This window comes from Cervus elaphus, chromosome 1 (genome assembly GCF_910594005.1).
Source record: "Cervus elaphus chromosome 1, mCerEla1.1, whole genome shotgun sequence".
Classification (NCBI taxonomy): Eukaryota; Metazoa; Chordata; class Mammalia; order Artiodactyla; family Cervidae; genus Cervus; species Cervus elaphus.
This window is the reverse complement of record NC_057815.1, coordinates 43,444,261-43,463,807: the sequence shown is the minus strand read 5'-3', so window position 1 is coordinate 43,463,807 and position 19,547 is coordinate 43,444,261. Positions and strand designations below refer to the sequence as shown.

At 37.0% G+C, this 19,547-nt stretch overlaps 1 protein-coding gene and 1 non-coding gene across 3 annotated transcripts in view; one reads left to right on the top strand and one right to left on the bottom strand.

The window, feature by feature from the left end:
* The window catches only part of CBL (Cbl proto-oncogene), an 87,284-nt gene that overhangs the window by 64,513 nt on the left and 3,224 nt on the right, over nt 1-19,547 (bottom strand). Inside the window, exon 2 of one of the 2 annotated variants that reach the window (XM_043900912.1) lies at nt 3,471-3,718. The exons of the other annotated variant lie outside the window; for it this stretch is intronic. Within the exon in view, the coding sequence (XP_043756847.1) occupies nt 3,471-3,718 (248 nt within the window). The remainder of the gene's footprint in view (nt 1-3,470; nt 3,719-19,547) is intronic. 2 annotated transcript variants of the gene reach the window in all.
* Nucleotides 4,675-4,747, top strand: TRNAG-CCC. The gene has a single exon. It is a non-coding gene; the product is annotated as a tRNA-Gly (tRNA).

Genomic DNA, 19,547 nt, shown 5'->3' with positions numbered 1-19,547 from the left:
ACAATGCAATATAAATACCCTGGTAGCACAGTGGAAAAGAATCTGCCTACCAATGCAGGAGACACAGGAAACACGGGTTCGATCCCCAGGTCAGGAAGACCCTTGGGGAAGAAAATGGCAACCCACTCCAGTAATCTTGCCTAGGAAATCCCATGGACAGTGGAGCCTGGTGGACTATGGTCCATGGAGTCGCAAAGAGTTGGACATGACTTCGCGCACACACACACACAAATACAATATAAATATAATTTTGCCATAAAAGGAACGAAGTAATGATCTATGCTATAAAAGGGATGAATGGGAAAACATACTAAGTCAGAGATGCTAGACAAAAAAGGCCATATGTAAATGAAATGTCTATTACAGGCAATACACAGAGACAGAAAGTAAATATTATTGATCACGAAGGGCTGGGGAGAAGCAGGAGTACGGAATGGGATAGGGTGACTGCTAATGAAAATGAGGCTTCTTTTTGGGGTGATAAAAATGTTCTGGAATTAAATGGGTAGTGACGGTTGCACAACTTTATGAACACTAAGTTTATAAAAACTACTAAATTATATACTTTAAAAGGGTGAATTTTATGGTATATGAATTCTATCTCAATTTTTAAAGCTGAATAGGAAAAAAGCTTCCTAACAACCAAAATACAGATCACAAAGATTATAGAGTAAAGCCATATATTTTCCTTTACGAAAAAAAAATTGTATTCTCACCTCAAATTTATTTATTCCCACTTTATATATAATTTGTACAAGCCTGGTTGTATGGTCAAAACCTATAGTGGATTAACAGCTTTATATTTGGGGAAATGAAATTGATACCAACAGACATACTGATAGTAAGATTTTTTTTAAAAAGCAAAAGAAAACAAAAATAAAAATTAAAAAAAAAATAAAAAAGCAAAAGAACTTATAAGCATCTTGTGAAGCCATGTAGTAAGCGCAAATTGGTCTATGCATTTCACTGCACGTATGTATGCATTCTAAGTCACTTCAGTCGTATCTGACTCTTTGCAACCCTATGGACTATAGCCCGCCAGGCTCCTCTGTCCATGGGATTCTCCAGGCAAGAATACTGGAGTGGGTTGCCATGCTCTTCTCCAGGGGATCTTCCCCATCTAGGGATCGAATACTTGTTTCTTATGTCTCCTTCACTGGCAGGTGGGTTCTTTCTCACTAGCAACATCTGGGAAGTCCCATGCACTTCATTAGGTTATGCTTACTAATGACAAACAGCCTGACACAACAATCTATGTTTATAGTAATGAAAATAATGAAGATGATTAATATAATAAGAGCTAACCCACTCATTATTTTCCATATGTCAATCACTGTTCTAAGTACCAAACATTTACTTATCAAATTCCCAACAACCCCACAAGAAAAGTTATATTATTATCTCATTTTACAGATGAGGAAAACAAGGAATCACACTAAGTAAATGGAAAAGTTAAGATTCAAACTAAGGCAGTTGGCTTCAGAGTTAATCCTCTTCTTAACCAGTAGACTATCCTGCCTTTCAGTGATGAACTATCAGTCATAAAAATTAAAAAAATTAAAATGTCAAACAATGTTCAGTGTGCTCCAGAAAGACTGAAAAATCTACAATTTTGTTTCATTATTTTAAAAAAGCTGCAGTCCATGAGGTCACAAAGAGTTGCACACAACTTAGCAACTGAACAACAATTCAAAAAATAAATAAATAAAACCTTTCCTATGGCATCATGTTATCAACAGGAGAAATTCTAGAGGTCAAAAAACAGTTCTTTACAATCTGACTCTAACCCGTATTTCCAGCTTATCTATCTCCGCTAGTTCTAGCCAAACCAGACCGCTCACGTTCTTTAAACAGAGCCTGCATTTTCACGCCACTGTGTTAAAGGCCTTTGCTTCACTTCTCTGCCTAGAAAATTCCTTCAAAAGATCCTTCAAAATCTAGCTCAAATAATACTTTCTCTGTGCCACCTTCCCTGATGCCACTAGGCAAAACTGTTCATACAGCATTTTGCACATATTTCTATTAAAGCATCTATCACATGACATCAGAATTAAATGCTTAACTCTTTTTTCACCTCCTAGAATTAGAACCTAGTACACTGTGGATGATAAATAAAATTAATTGTAAGTTATGGTACTTAATAAAGTCCAAAATTACTTTTATTTTAATTTAGCAATACAAAATGACTGGTTAGCTAATGTCCAAGTAGTCATGGTTTTAACAAAAGCCATAAAATTTAAATAATTTAAGTAGACAAAGGTTATTTTCATATAAATTCGATGTTATAAAAATTCCTACAAATAGAATTCAGTCACCAAAAATCTTAAGAAGAAAATTCTAATACTCTAGACCAAACCTGAGTCATTTGTCACAGTAAAGTTAACATGAATAATGATGTGGGTAAAATTTTAAGTGAGAGATGAAAGTTCCCAGAATCTAAGCCAACAGAATCAAAGGCTACAAGGACACCATTTAGTAAATTACTGCTTGGCACACTGACTGAATGCCCTCAGAAATTATTGTCCCTCCCAATTCAAGTCAGTCCTCAAGAGTAAATTACTCTCTAAAAAGTTCTAACAGAATTTATATCTTATTACTTGTTCCAGGTGAGTTAATATTTAATTCCGATTGGACAAAACACAACTATACGATGCACGCAATCAATCTCTCTCTCTCCCAATGCGTAATTTACAACAACCAAGCCAATAACATACAGAACAGCCAATACAGTTTTTAGCATTTAATAATTACAAAAGAATACTTAACGGTTCCTCAAATATTTATTGAATTAACTGCATTTTGCCAATTCTATTTGAAAAGTTACTTTACCTATAAAGGAAATGTCATTTCACTTAGGCTTATTTTTTTTTAAAGTTACCCAAACTACTAGCTAATTTTTTCTATTATCCCCAACTTATAACCTTACCTAATATGCTATCAGCTCAGGCAAATGAGGCTTCCCAGATGGAGCTAGTGGTAAAGAGCACGCCTGCCAATGCAGGACACGTGAGACATGGATTCGATCCCTAGGTGGGGGAAGATCCCTTGGAGATGGGCATGGCAACCCACTCCAGTATTCTTGCCTGGAGAATCCCAAGGACAGAGGAGCCTGGTGGGCTACAGTTCATGGTCCAAATCTGACCCCTTACTATTTACTGTCAACTCCAACTTCTTTCTTTCAAACTCTCACCCATCCAAAAACTTCCGGATCTCTAAAAAAATCGCCTGCCTCCAGCTCATCTTCCTGACTGTAAGTCACTCACACTTTTCAGAGGTAAATGATCAGAGCTAAGGATGGATCACTACCCTCCAAGGCAACCTTTAACACAAAACACAACTTTAAGTCAAAATGTTAACTTTGCATTCTATTTCTGTTGACATAAAATTAAAACCAACTCAACTATTTCTATGTGTTACCCATTCAGGCAGTCACAGACCTGAATAAATATTTGTGTAGTATTCTCCATTACCTAGGCTGAGAATTCTCCTCATACATTCTTTCTTTCCCCTCCTTGAAGAGGCTTATGGTCTGCTTAGTTTTCTTCATCAAATTCTCCATGAACACCCTAAAATACTCATTTTCTCCAAGTGTCTCCATCTTCCCCTCATATCTTGACAAGATAGTGCGGAGATGCTGGTAGGTATCTGGTAGCAGGTCTAAGATATAAGGTGGGCTATTCTTTAGCGCCAGCTTTGGGTTCTGACACAACCGTACCACCTGCAACAAATGGAAAAGAAGGACTATTACTTGGAGGATCTTATGGGCAACTTCCTTTTTTAAATTTAAAAAAAGTTATAAAATATGTGCTCTTTTGTAGAAATATGAAAAATGCACAAGAATATAAGAAATGATCCATAACACCCCCCTACAGGCAATCTCTTTTAGCAGTCCCCCAAAAGGGTGGGTTCTTAAAACTGTATTTAACAGTTCAGATAACACACAGAAGACTAAACAATTGGGGTGGGGGAGACACCCACACACATGCCTAAAAAACGCTAGACGAAGTACAGAAAGTTCCTTTGAAATGCATGGCTCATCCCACAACAGAACAAAGAAAATTTCTAGGGGCACAAATAAAGAACATGGCTGCCCTGGGAGGAAAACCTTGGAAATGCAGGAGCCTAGAGCTTTGACGACCACTAGGGGACAGGAGCACAGATGTCTTGGACCCAGCAAAGACCCAGCAAAGAGTTGAAACCAACTCTTTCAAGACACCATTTCTTCCCATTTAAATGCAAGACTCTGAGAATGTGCCTGGTCATTCATTTTACCTTCTTTTATTTTCAACTTTTTTGAGTTCTTAGCTTTAAGTAGGTCTCTTTTTAAAAAACATATTAGACTTAATCCAATGTAACAATCTTTGTTTTTTGACTGGTGAGTTTAGCATATTTTATATTTGTTATAATGATTAATAATTTGTATTCATTCCTATTCTTGTTTAGCACTTTGCATTTACATAGATTTTTCTGTGTCTGAAAAAAAACATAAATTAGTGGAATAATAAAGCCTACTTCAGTAAAGAAATAGACCCACACATATATAGACCCTTGACTTCTCACAATGGAGGGATGATCTTTTCCAAAAATAGTAGTGGTACAATCACACAGGAAAAAAAGAAAATCAAACTAAACCCTCCCCTTATACTATACAATAAACAAAATAAATCAAGGACTTCCCTGGTAGTCCAGTGGTTAAGACTCTGCACTCCCAATGCAGGGGACAAAGGTTTGATCCCTGGCCAGGGAACTAAGATCCCGTGTGCTATACAGCATGGTCAAAAATTAAGATAAATAAAATAAAAAGAATCCACTCTTCAAAAAAAAGGACAAAACAAAAAACCTAGATGGGTTCTAGACCCAAATGTGAAAGGCAATTTTAAAAGATAGGAAAACTATCTTTCATTATCTCATGATGGAGAAAAAATTCTGAAACAGGACCATAAATACATTAGCTATAAAGGAAAATATTAAAGACTACTATACTCTAAAAGAACTTCTAGATACCATGAAAGAGTAAAAACGCATGTAAAGAAACAGACAAGATATTTATAATATGTATATATTAAGACATACATATATATCCAGAATATATAAAGAGCATCTACAAATCAGTGAGGCAGATACAACCTAATACAAAATGAACAAAAGACTTGAACAAGAACAAAACAAAAGAAGATATCAAAATAACCACTAAACACATGAAATGGTCCTTAATCTTATTAATCATTTTAATTTCATTAAAATGAAAATCATATGCTCACAACTACCACTACACACATCACACTGGTAATGCCAATCACTGGAAAGGAGCAAGGACCTTTAAATACTACTGGTGGGAACCTAAGCTAATAAAACCACTTTGAAAAACAGGTCAGCACTATATTGTCAGGCTAAAGATTTATATGCTCTAAAAACCTGCAGATCTCCACTTGGAAAGGTATACTAGGATACACATATAAAAATATGTAACAACTAACAACTACAAACAACCCAAATGTCCATCAACGTAGAGTGGACAAATTGTAGTTTATTTATTAGCAATAATACACTACCACATTGGAGAAGGAAACAGCAACCCACTCCAGTATTCCTGGAAACAGCTTCCCTGGTAGCTCAGAGGGTAAAGCATCTGCCTACAATGCGGGAGACCTGGGTTCGATCCCTGGGTTGGGAAGATCCCCTGGAGAAAGAAATGGCAACCCACTCCAGTATTCTTGCCTGGAGAATCCCATGGACGAAGGAGCCTGGTGGGCTACAGTCCACAGGGTCCCAAAGAGTTGGACACAACTGAGTGACTTCACTTCTCTTTTCAGTATTCCTGCCTGGACAAGGACAGAGGAGCCTGGCAGGCTACAGTCCATGGTGTCACAAGAGTCGGACACGACTTAGTGACTACACCACCACCACCGCACTACTACATGGACGCTCCTCTCAAAACAGATCTAAAGAAACCAGAAAACAAAATATATTTAACACCATTACACATATATGACTACACTACTGTTACAAAGATATCCCATTAAATTGTTGAGATATGCATACATAGGTGGTAAAAATATAAGTAACAGAAAAAAATAAATTTTATCTGCAGCTGATATAACTGTCCATGATTAAAATAAAGGAGAACTGACAAACCATTAGAAGCAAACAGTCTTAACAGGTTACTGGATTCAAAAGTAACCTGGATTCAAAACTGATATACCAAAACAGCATTCATAAACATTTTATAAATAATTTTAAAACATGATTTTAATTGTTGTCATTTTAAATGGCTTAAATAAAATTTTAAGGCTCCTAGGAATACATCTAACAAACAATGTGCAAGACTTTTATTAAGAAGATTATTAAACTTTACTGAAGAACATAAAAGCAGAAATTAAGGAAGAATTGTATCATGTTTAAGGAAATGTCAATTCTCCCCCAAGTTAGTATATAAATGCAGGGCACTTCCTACCAAAACCCCAAAAAGCTTTTTCGCAGAACTTAACAAGTTGATCCCAAACTCACATGGAATAAAAACAAACCAAAACCAGTCAAGCCTATTTTGAAGCAGGAGATATTTACCCAATGGGCTATCAAGACTCCTTCATATCTTATAATTAAAATAATGTGATACTGGCCAAAGACAGATAAATGAGTAAATGGATAAGAAAAGAGATCAAACAGACACACACGTATAGATATTCAGTATCAGAAGCGGCATTACTTCGGGGGCACAGGTCCCCTCCCTGGTCAGGGAGCTAAGATCCTGCATGCCCTGAGGTGTGGCCAAAAAAAAATCAAACCCACAAATCAATTAAAGAGAAAAACTACTGGAAAACTGGTTATCCATATGGAAAAAAAAAAATCCCTTACACATTACATCAGAAGTAAATTTCCAGTGAATTAAACATTTTGTGCAGAGAAAAACTTTGAAGATTTTAGGGAAAAAATTTGGAAAATATTTGTTGAACTTTATGATCTCAAAGGGGAAGTATTACTTAAGACACAAAAGCAAATCATAACCATAAACAAAACAAAGACAACCCATAGAATGGGAGAAAATGTTCTCAAACAAAGCAACTGACAAGGGATTAATCTCCAAAATATACAAACAGCTCATTCAGCTCAATTTCAAAAAGACAAACAACCTAATCAAAAAATAAGAGGAAGATCTAAATAGACACATCTTCAAAAGAGACATACAAATGGCCAAACACATGAAAAGATGCTCAACATCATTAATTAGTAGAAAAATGCAAATCAAAACTATAGTGAGGGATCCCCTTACACTGGTCAGAATAGCCATCATCAAAAAGTCTACAAATGGGGGGTTAGTGGTTAGGATTCTGGGCTTTCTTTCTTTCTTTTTTTTTTTTTTGGATTCTGGGCTTTCAACTGCATGGCCTGGGTTCAATCCCTAATCAGGGAACTGAGATCCTGCAAGCCAAGCTGTGAGCCAAAAAAAAAAAAAGTATTCTTACACTTAAGGCATAATTTTGTTGTGCAGAATATAACTGCTGCTGCTAAGTCACTTCAGTCGTGTCCGACCCTGTGCGACTCCATAGATGGCAGCCCACCAGGCTCCCCCGTCCCTGGGATTCTCAAGGCAAGAACACTGGAGTGGGTTGCCATTTCCTTCTCCAATGTGTGAAAGTGAAAAGTGAAAGTGAAGTTGTTCAGTCAATGTCCAACTCGTAGCTACCCGATCGACTTTAGCCTACAAGGCTCCTCCATCCATGGGATTCTCCAGGCAAGAGTATTGCAGTAGGGTGCCATTGCCTTCTCCACAGAATATAACTGGTTTCTTTTTAATCCATTCTGTCTATCGTTGGTTCTAACCAATTTGACCTGTTTACACTTCAATTATGAAACTTATTATTGCAGGTCAAATACTGCCTATTTCATATGGTTCACTTAATAAGTTCTGACAGTATAGTAAATAATAAAATAATTTACCATTTGTTTCCAATGTCTCTCTTGTTTCATATTCCTTTACCTCCCCTTTCTAGCCCTCACTTAGTTTACGTGTTTATTGTCCCAATTTTCTCCATTTGCTTGTCAAATATATACTCTTCTACTACTCTTTAAATGAACAACTTAATAATTATAAAATGCACTCTGACTCATGAAAACTTGTATCAAGTAGCACTTTTACCACTTCCCAGACAATGCAAGGGACACTAACTCCATTCACTCTTTCCAAGTCATGTGCTATCACTATCATACATTTTAATCCCAAATAGCATGTATCAAGTTCATAAGTCATTATTACTATTTATTATTTTATACAGACAATATTCATTCATATTTACCCACAAGACCACCCTTCCCAATTCTCTTCATTGCATCTGAAATCATTTTCCTTCAGCCTAAAGAACACCCTATGCCCTTTAAGGTATAGGCTATGGGCTATAAGTTCTCCTCAGCTACAGGCATACCTCGGAGATACCACCGTTTCCGTATCAAACCACTGCAATGAAGGGAGTACTGCTATAAAGCAACTCACACAAAAATTTTGGTTCCCCAGTGCACATAAGCCATCCTTATATTATACGGCAGTCTATTAAGTGTGCAATAGTAATAATGTGTCTTTAAAAATAATATACATACCTTAGTTTAAAATATTACTAAAAAATTGCTAATCTTCAACTAACAACACAGGGCTGCCACAAACCTTCAATTTATAAAAAATGTATTATCTGCTAAGTGCAATAAAATGAGGTATGCCTTCTGGATGCCACTGTTCCTGTTGAAAAGTCATGCTGTCAGTCTCACTGCTGCACCTTTGAATATAAAAGGTCTTTTATTCTACGGTTGCTTATAAGATTTCTCTTTTCCTTGGGCTTTACTAATAATGTGCCTAGGTGCAGTTTACTCTGGATTTTTCCTGGTATTGAGAAAACTTTTTTAATTCATGACTTCATTTTCACCAGTTTTGGAAAATTCTCAACCAATTTCTTATCAAATACAGCTTCTGCCTCATTCTCTATTCTCCTCCTCAACTTCAAGTACTTGTGCATGAGAACTTTACTCAGTATTCCATATGCCTCTCGTACTCTTTTTGGTATTCTCCATCATTTTGCCTCTCAATGCTTCAGTCTAGATTTTTTTCTGACTTATCTTCCACTTCACTAATTTTTCCTTCAGCTTTATACTGTTAAACCCAACCACTGAGCTCTTAACAATCAGGTCTTCTGTTTTTCAGATCTAGAATTTCTATTTCATTATTTACCATCTCAATCTCTGACAAAATTATCCATTTTACTTTTAATTCTTCTAAGACATTAATCACAGATATAAACCCATGACTGACAGCTCAAATATCTGTATCCCTTGTATGTTTCTATTATCAATCTTTCCTGTTGCTTGTAGTTTATCTTTTCATAAGCCTTGCTATTTTTTATTGAGGGCTGAACACTGCATATAAAAAATTATAGAGATAATCTGAGGCTATGGATGATATTATTCAGAAAGGATTTACTTGTGCTTCTAGCAAACAGATTAGCTAGGGACACGAGGAATTCCATCCAGGTTGTCTTACTCTAACCCCAAATTGAGAGTAAAAGGCTGGGTTTCAGTCTTCAATTCCCTGTAAAGACTGGTTTACTTCTGTTTCACCCTTACTCCTATAATTCAGGCCCTCAGGGACTCAACCCCCAAATCTAGAGTGTTTCTCTCCACCTTTGCAGGCCCTAATTCCAGTTTTTTGTCCTCCAAGACATGAGCATTTTGAAAATTCTATTTGGCCTCTTCACCTATGGCTTTCAGAATCAACAATGACCTCATGGGCAAGGCAGCCTCAAAAATCAGGCTTACCTTTCAGAGCCTTCCTTATCTTCCAGATCCTGGCCTCTAATTCCTCACTGCCTTTATAGCTCTTTGACCTCTTCTAGCTTCTCTAGTTGCCAGCAGCATTATTTGATTCCAAACAACCTAGTCTAACATTGGTAGAAGAAGAAATCAGACTTCCTACGCTTTAATTCATATTTTTAAATGCCTATTTTCTTGTGTCACCAAAAGCTCATATAAACTTTTTAAAGACATCTAAATGATTGTACTCTACGGATATACCACATCTTAAACCATTCCCTCCACTTTAACATTAATATTGTTTTTAAGTCTTCGCTATGACAAATATCACCATGATGAACAACTCTGGGATCACTAGGTCCATCTAGAACAATTGCAAAATTCCAATTTAATTACTAATTGTTCTTCAAATGATGTAAGAGCATATGAAAATTTTTAAACTAAATATTTTCTCCTCTGTACATCAATTCCTGTACTCTTGAAATATAGCCCTATATGAGCCTAGCAAATAAAGACAAGCTGAATCAACAAAAATATCTGATCTATGAATATTTTAACAGTGTTTTAGGAAGCAGCTCATCCTATTAAGGGTTTCAAGCCAAAAGGGCACAACACAGCCAAGAAACAGGACTCTACCTCAGAAGAGAATATATTTGAAATGCAACAGAGTTATGAACTCATACTAATTTTAAAAAAGTAGTCTCTGATGTATTACATTCCAAAATCTCATTTGTAAGGCAGTTATTTATGATTGAGAATACACATTTATAATAAAAATTAAAATGGTAGGTTCTTAAGTTAGTCCATGGAAGGAGTCGGGGAGAGTGACATTGAGACTAAGAGATCAAGACTAAAGGTTTTTCCTTTCAGAGACTACTGAATGTGTTTTATATGGATAAAGAACCAAAAGAGAAGAAGATAAATTAAATGGGGTCTACAACACAGCTAGGAACACTAAACACCTAATATCATTAAAAGAAGGGACACCTTCTTCCCCTAAAACAGGAAGAAAGGGAGTGAGGACAGGATGAAACAGACACAAATTCAGAGATGTGAAAGCAGTATATTTAAGAAGGCTGCACCTGGTTTTGATTTTTCTCAATGTACCCGTTCAACAAATATGTCAGGCACTGGGACACAGAAGTGAAAATATAATACTCCTGAATCTGAGAGGAATCAAGCAATAAACAACAAAAGGAAATCAATAAGAAAAATATCAGCTTCTTTGCAGATAATTAAAATAGAATAATAAGAAAATACTGAATGACACTGTAGCATAGTGAGTAGGGAAAGCTTCTCTAAGCTGAACATAGGCTGAGTTAAAATTACAGGAAGGAGCCAGTCATGTAGAATCAGCAGAAGAGTAGGCCAAACAGAGGGAACAACTAATCCAACAGCCCTAGAGTGGGAACAGAAAGGTCAGTGAGACTGAGATGTAAAGAGCAAGGTGAAAGAGGGTCATTAAGAGAGAGATGTGGAGCATCAGGGAATTAAAAAGGAGACAGTAAGACAAAGCCTAAAATATAAGCTTTTATGTGTTGAATTAAAATTAAAATGTTTTAATATGACAAGATTATACCAAATAGCTGCATCAGAATGTCCTGTTTCAGTCTTTTACCTTCAGTAAATTTCTTAACCTCTGAGTCTCAGTTTTTTACCTGTAAGACAATGATAATACCCACCTCATAATAAGTGTTTATGAAGGGACTGCACAATTTCAAAAAAAAAATAGACATTTAAGGCTCGTCCCCTCCCCATTTCCATACAACTTGACCAGGTTTATCTGCAGGTTACACAGGAATTATCTATTGAAGACAGACGGTTAGACCTCACATAACCCTTTGATGACTCCCAGAAACTGACACCATTATTCCTACCATCCTGGCCATGCCACAGGTAGCCTTCCAAACATGTATGGTCTCAGACTACTTTGTAATCAAAAGATAGAGAAAAGGCAGCAAGCCTCCCAAGAACAGGGTGACCAACAATCTGCAAAAGCTACAGTATCCACTCCTTCAAAGGTTCAAACCAAGCAAATTTATTACATCCAGGGCCACACACCCCTAACCCACATATTCTCCCTGCCGCTGCCGCTGCTAAGTCACTTCAATCGTGTCCAACTCTGTGCGACCCCATAGACGGCACCCCACCAGGCTCCTCTGTCCCTGGGATTCTCCGGGCAAGAGTACTGGAGTGGGTTGCCAATGCCTTCTCCTATATTCTCCCTATTTCAAAGCAAATGTATTAACATTAAGAATTCAGGCTAAAATGCAGTATCTGCCTAATACTTCTGGAAAAAAAGGTATACTTCCTTTCAATAATAAAACTAAACTAAAATTGTTCTACCCAACCTATAGTAAGCAAACAATAAATGCTGTTAATGACAATGAACTGAAAAACCATATTACCCCTCACAACAAACAGATTTAAAATATCATGAGTTGGGACCCAGAAATCCCAAAGGAAAACAAATAAATAAATAAAGGAAAAGTTTCATTTTCCATAACAAAAAAATAAATAAAATATCATGAGTTTTAAAATGTCTCCTAAACACTTGATTAGTTCACATTTTTGAACCACCACCATCCCATGGTACATCCCATGAATGTTACCAGTCCCTCCTTAGAATGTGACCTCATAAAGATCGTTTGTAGATTAAATATCTGCTTTTCTCAAGATATTTCAAAGATAAATCATCACATGACCAGGGAAATCAGCACTCCACTGACAACTCTGAGTCTTTAGCACTAACACAGACCATAAAGAAAAGTATATAGGTAGAGTAACTTTTTTGATATTAAAATCTCCAGAAAAAAAAAAAAATTCCCTAAATATTTAGCGCCTCTAGGGGAAAAGCTTCCCAAAGCCTTTGTGAATAATTCAATAGTTAACAAACATCAAAAGCCAAAAGAACCTGCTTTTACTACTTAGTGAATTTCAAACACTTGGTTTTCATTAACCTCTAAAGTACAAACGAGCATTCTGAGCTTTAAAACTTCACCAAAACAATTTCTGAAAGGTATTTTCCTTCTTAGCCTATTCTTCCTTTGACTAATGTTATTTTGCTTTACAAGTCTTGGAGTAGCAAAAATGGCTTCCTCTTGTTTACTTCTGCCTGTACATTTACAGCATCACTCAGAACAATGTCAAAAAGAAACACACTCAGTTCCGGGAAACCAACAACATCCTTGTACGGCTGCCATATACTCCATTCATAATAGCTTCCTCACTGGCCTAGAACCTCCCTTTGCTTCTGCCAAGGGCTCAATGGTCAACAAAAAAAAAAAAAATTGGAAAGTGCTATGATTACAATAAAGAATAAATTATGGTTGGAAATTGTTAAATTTTAAAAAAGATAAAAGTTACAGAGAACAGCATCTATGCCTAATTCTATTCTGAACACAGAGTCTTCTGTAACACTAAGGAATTAAATTTCTAGTCAGGCAGAAAACTATAAGCTTATAGTTTTAGTACAACTTATAGAACCTAGATAGCATATTAAAAAGCAGAGACATTACTTTGCCAACAAAATTTCGTCTAGTCAAGGCTATGTAGTTTTTCCAGTGGTCATATATGGATGTGAGAGTGGGACTATGAAGAAAGCTGAGTGCCGAAGAATTGATGCTTTTGAACTGTGGTGTTGGAGAAGACTCTTGAGAGTCCCTTGGACTGCAAGGAGATCCAACCAGTCCATCCTAAAGATCAGTCCTGGGTGTTTATTGGAAGGACTGATGCTGAAACTGAAACTCTAATACTTTGGCCACCTCATGCAGAGTCGATTTATTGGAAAAGACCCTGATGCTGGGAGGGATTGGGGGCTGGAGGAGAAGGGGACGACAGAGGATGAGATGGCTGGATGGCATCACCGACTCGATGAACTTGAGTTTGAGTAAACTCCGGGAGTTGGTGATGGACAGGGAGGCCTGGCATGCTGCAATTCATGGGGTTGCAAAGAGTCGGACACGACTGAGTGACTGAACTGAACTGACAGACTATGAATGATTAAGTATTTTTATCTCTGTAACCTTATCCATGGAAGCATTTTTCATTTCAAACTTTTTCGTATGATAAAAAGCATGATTAAAATAACCACTATACTTCTAAAGCAAGTATTCAATATGAGGAACTATACATAAAACACAAAAAATTTGATTACAGTTTTAAAGAATCAGTTGCTCAAGAGGACAGGAAGTATACCAGAAAGGACTAGGAGCCGAGAGACATGGGTCCTAGTCTGGTGACTGACATTAACTGGCCACGTGACCTTGAGCAAGTTACTCATCTTTCTGGGACTCTCTCCCTCTATCAATTAAGAGTTAGATCAACTAATCTCTTAAAGTCTTCTTAAAGCTTCAAATTTTAGAAACTAATCAACTTAGAAACTTAAAAAAGATTTTAAGTTTTACAAGTTTTACACAGTGAAGCTTCTAAGTGAAAACAACTCACGACTTTTTTCAAAGCGAAATCAGAAACCCATACTTTTTTTAAGAGAAACATATCATCACTAGTAATGGCCCCAAGGAAAAAAAGTCTTTTACTTCTAATTACTATTCTCCATTATTGATTTATCAAAACCCATCCAGGGACCTGAACTATAATTACTACCCAACACTTCTCAAATACCACCCAACACTATTTATTAAAAACACTCTGCCACTTACAACTAATTACCAATCTCATTATTTTCATTTATCACATTAATCACAGGACAAAAATATAGTCAACAGGAAATTAAATAACTGACATGTGCTTACAGTTTAACTGTGCAGTTTTTATACATGGATTCTGTTTTTAAAAGGAAAAAATAATTCTCTCCCCAGACTTATCAATGCAACTTCAAAACCAAATACTTAGCATGAACTAGAGATTAAATGATTTTGGCACCATTTTTGGATGTCAGACCCTAATTAGAGCACAACTGTGAATTAGGATATTGTGGAGTTCCCATTCCCAGTTTGGTCTAAAACACCTCCCCAGTTCCAATTCCCTTTCTCCTCAAGGATTAGGTAAAGATTTGCCTAATGGTTCCCATGGTGTGGGGTGTAGGGTGCAAGGCTGGGATTCCTCACCCAGTATAACTACAATTATATCTCTAGTTTGTAAATGTGAGCAATGGCTCGTTCTTAACTCCCTAGCACCCAGCAAGAAGTTCATGTTCAATGAAAACGTGATGTGGAAAGGTGCCAACACAATTTTCACCTAAAAGAACTAGGAATCAGCTACCATATTTAAATCAACAAACTAGACAAGGATTGTGGATGAAAGCAGATTTTTTGGAAGGCAATGTGCCAATACATACTTTTCAAAGTTTAATGTATGAATCCCTTGACCCAGTACATTTCATTTCTGGAAGTTTATTCTAAAGAATACCTAGAAACTGCATAATAGATTGTCACTGTAACATTGTTTCTAATTTTAAAAACCAGAAGCCACCTAGAAGACTATCATTATGATTTGTTAAACAAACATATATATATCCATATTACAAAATCTTAAATAAAACTTAAAAAAAGAATTCAAGGAGACCTACATGTTGTATCAATGTAGATAATCTTTTCATTCTAGAAGCATTTTTGTTTAAAAATCCCACTTTTGCTTAGCAATGTATTCTATATGTATTAAAAATGTTATATATACTACTTTTCAAATTTTAAGAACATAATAATTAATATATTAAACATAAATAAATAAATAAAATTCAAGCTTATCTAAAATAAAAGTAACTGTGGAAGGGGCCTTGCTTCTTGAAGTATGATCCATGTCAGCAACACAGAGTTTCAGGCCCCACCTCAGACCTATTCAGACAAGGTCCACAGATCTGAATTTTTGTTAAAGTCTGAGAAGCACTGGTTTATAAAACTCACTTAACAGAGTCTGAACACCAGTTCAAGATTCACATTAAAAAACAAAACTATGAGTTGGGTGGCTTATCTTACTTAATTTCTCTGAATCTTGTTTCATTCTCATAAGACACATTATTTTGAAATTTTTACTGTATCAGATGTGAAATTGTAAACTGCTCCACAATATAAGGAATTATTAGTTGTCAGTCTTCGCAACTAAATGCTAAGAAGGCAACAACTTGCTCAGAGCCACTTAGAAAAAAGGACTGGAGGGATGGACCCCAAATAGTAGACAGTGGTTACCTCTGGAGAGAATAGTAGTTTAGGGCTATGAGAGTAAAGGGAGACTTACATTTTGTTCTATATATTTTTGTGTGTGTTCTATGTATTTTATGATCCATAAATTGTTTCTCACAAAGAGTGCTATACTTGTATACTGCTATTCAGATAGGTCTAAGAAGGGAAGAAGTGAAAGTCACTCAGTCATGTCCAACTCTTTGTGACCCATGGACTGTAGCCTTCCAGGTTCCTCTGTCCATGGATTTCTCCAGGCAAGAATACTGGAGTGGGTTGCCATTTCCTTCTCCAGGGTATCTTCCCAACCCACGGATCTAACCCAGGTGTCCCGCATTTTAGGCAGATTCTACACCAACTGAGCCACCAGGGAAGCCCAAGTCTGAGAAAAGAGGCAAGAATTAGGATCCCATCCCCCTCACTGAAGTAGCAGCAGGTTGGCCTCATTTTAAGATTTCCTCATGGCTGATCCCAGAGCCACAGGGAAGGTCAGTGGTGGCTGCAAGGAGGCACCCGAGGTAGTGGACACCACTGAGTAAGACCTACCACCTGTCCCGGAAGTTGCAGAGGGGAGACCCAGAGTCATTGCTGGTTAAGGAGCTTCTACAGTAGTGACATTCCATCTCCTAGGGCTTGACCCCCCATGGGTGTGCATCACTAATGCCATCACTGCACCCCTTTCCCCTCCTCCTTTTGGAAGCTGCTGCAGGAAGGAACATTGTGGGGACAGAGCTGAGGCTGGCTTCCAGTGCTCCTGGTTGACTACTCCCACCTATTTCCTTCCAGCACAAAATGTGCTAATCATGAAAACATTTCACAATGACTTGCTTGTTATAATTCCCCTCTTCTAACAAACCTAATGGAGATCAGAATTAACAACTTCACTGGAAAATATGAATGAAATTTAGGCTCAGTTTTCAAACAAATATTTAGACCACTTTTCTTTTAATACTTAGTTCATTTTTCTTTCAATGCTCTAGGTTAGTCATTAAAGGACATTATCATATGGCTGACTGTAACATGAACTCCACTGAAAGTAGACTTGGGGAACCAACCTGCCCATGTGTATACAGCTAACAACATATTAAAAACAGGCTTCATTATAGCAACAGTCACCAAAAACTTTAACCAAAGCCACAAAATGAACAGAGCAGGTTATCTTCTTCCCCAGCCTAAGCCCTTCAAAATTTCTATCATGAATCACATGAAATGCTCAGTGAGCTCACATCTCACAAGGAATTAAGGGAGAATATTACATCCATTGGGGGAATTCTTAACAGGTTTGAAAACCACACCATCTTTTTTTTACACTGACTATGTATCACTTTTACAACGAAAAGAAGGTAAAACTACTTTTAGCAAATGTTATTTTAATTCAACACTCAAAAAAACCAAAACAAAACTCCCTACCTTATCCCCCTAATTAATCAAACAGAAAATGAGGGAGCATGTTTCGATCTCATTTTATTTTATTAAAATGTCTGCGCTTCATTCAGCAAGTATAATACTATGTATTAGACACAGGAACTGAAGTTAAGACAAAGCCTTGATCCTGAAGAGGCTCTAGTGGAGCAAGAGACAGATGAAATAAAAAGTGATAAATGCTACCACAGATAACATGAATAAGTATCGTGGAAAAATAACATGTAGAAGCCTCCACAATAACCATGCAAAGTAACCAGTACACATAATTTGAAAAGACACAAATCCTTAACTTAAAAGTAGCTATTTCTTTTAATGGTACTAGTTAAACATCATGTTAATATCATTTAAGAATAACATCTACTTTGTGTGTGAATGGTGGTGTGGGAGTGTGAGTGAGGATTGCTGTTGTATACCTACACAGGCCACTTTCTGAAAAATTACTTTCATTATCAAGACTGTTGTATACCTGAGAAGTTACTGTATGGAGGAAATAACTAAGCCTTGTTCAGTTGCTAAGTCGTGTCTGACTCTTTGTGACCTCATGAACTGTAGCATGCCAGACTTCCCTGTCCATCACTGTCTCCCCGAGTCTACTCAAACTCATGGTCACTGAGTTGGTGATGCCATCCAACTATCTCATCCTCTGTCGTCCCCTTCTCCTGCCCTCAATCTTTCCCAGGATCAGAATCTTTTTCAATGAGTTGGCTCTTCATATCAGGTGGCCAAAGTACTGGAGTTTCAGCTTCAGCATCAGTCCTTCCAATGAATATTCAGGGCTGATTTCCTTTAGGATTGACTGGTTTGATCTCCATGCTGCCCAAGGGACTCTCCAGACTCTTCTCCAACACCACAGTTCAAAAAAGCATCAATTCTTTGGCGCTCAGCCTTCTTATGGTCCAACTCTCACATCCATACTTTGACTACTGGAAAAATTGTAGCTTTGACTGTACGGGCCTTTGCTGGCAAAGTGATGTCTCTGCTTTTTAACAGGCTGTCTAGTTTTGTCATAGCTCTCCTTCCAAGGAGCAAGTCCCAACTAAGCCTAAGGAGGTGGGTAATCCTGGATTCTAAGTCAAGCTCCCTATTAACTAAATAATATAACCTCTTCGAAGCTAAGTACCCAAAAAAGAGGGGTGATACTGCCAAAGAACTAGTGAAAGAAGTTAATGTAATTAATAATGATTACCACTTGCATAGCTCTTCCTTTCAGTTTTCCTTTGGGGGCACACAAAGCAATTTCATTTAACAAATATTTACAAATGCACTTACTATTGTGTAAGACCTCGTGATTAGAGACTGCAGGAGATAAAGAGATTACAGCTGTTGTCCTCGTGATACTTACATCTTGAGAGGTTAGGACAGAGAAGAAATATGTGCTTTTTTTTTTTTTTAATCTTTCAGCCAAACTGCGTGGCATGTGGGATCTTAGTTCCCCAACCAGGGATTGAACTCATGCCCCCTGCACTGGCAGTGCAGAGTCTTAACCACTGGACCACCAGCGAAGTCCCTGTACATGATGTTTAAACTTAAAAGATCCCGTATCACGCTGAACATCCTTACTTAGTCACTTATCACTATAATGGAATCTCCTGGAATGCAAGAATTTACACGTAGTGCTATCCTTGGGATTTAGTGAGCATGCAAACATAGGGGAGAGGTAAAAAGGGAGAAAGCAATCCAATGAAACACTGATTCATAAATTCTGTTAAGTGCATCTTACTTCCAAAATACAAGAAGTTACTTAAGGTGCTTTTTTTTAACCGCCAGCAAGAAAAGGTAAGTAGTAGGATTATCTTTTTAGAAAGCTTTTTAAAACTCATGATTTAAAGGAAAGCATTTTTCCAATAAATTATATTCCATTAAATAAATCAATACCTCCAGATTTTACTAACGTAAGCTAATTTAAAATAAAAACACAGCAGGGACCTAAAATACTGCCGGCATGATGCTCTACTTCAGCGGTGGGCAAACTAAAACGTGATGGATTTTTCTGTACACCTGCAAGATAAGAATGGCTTTTACATTTTCAAAGAGTTGTAAAAACAACAGCAGCCAAGAATATAGAACTGCATAGCTGGCCAACAATGCTTAAAGTATTTACTATCTGTTCCGTGACAGAAAGTTTGTCAACTCCCTCTCTACCTCACAATGGAATTTTGAGTCTCTCACTAAATTAAATACTTGATACTTCCA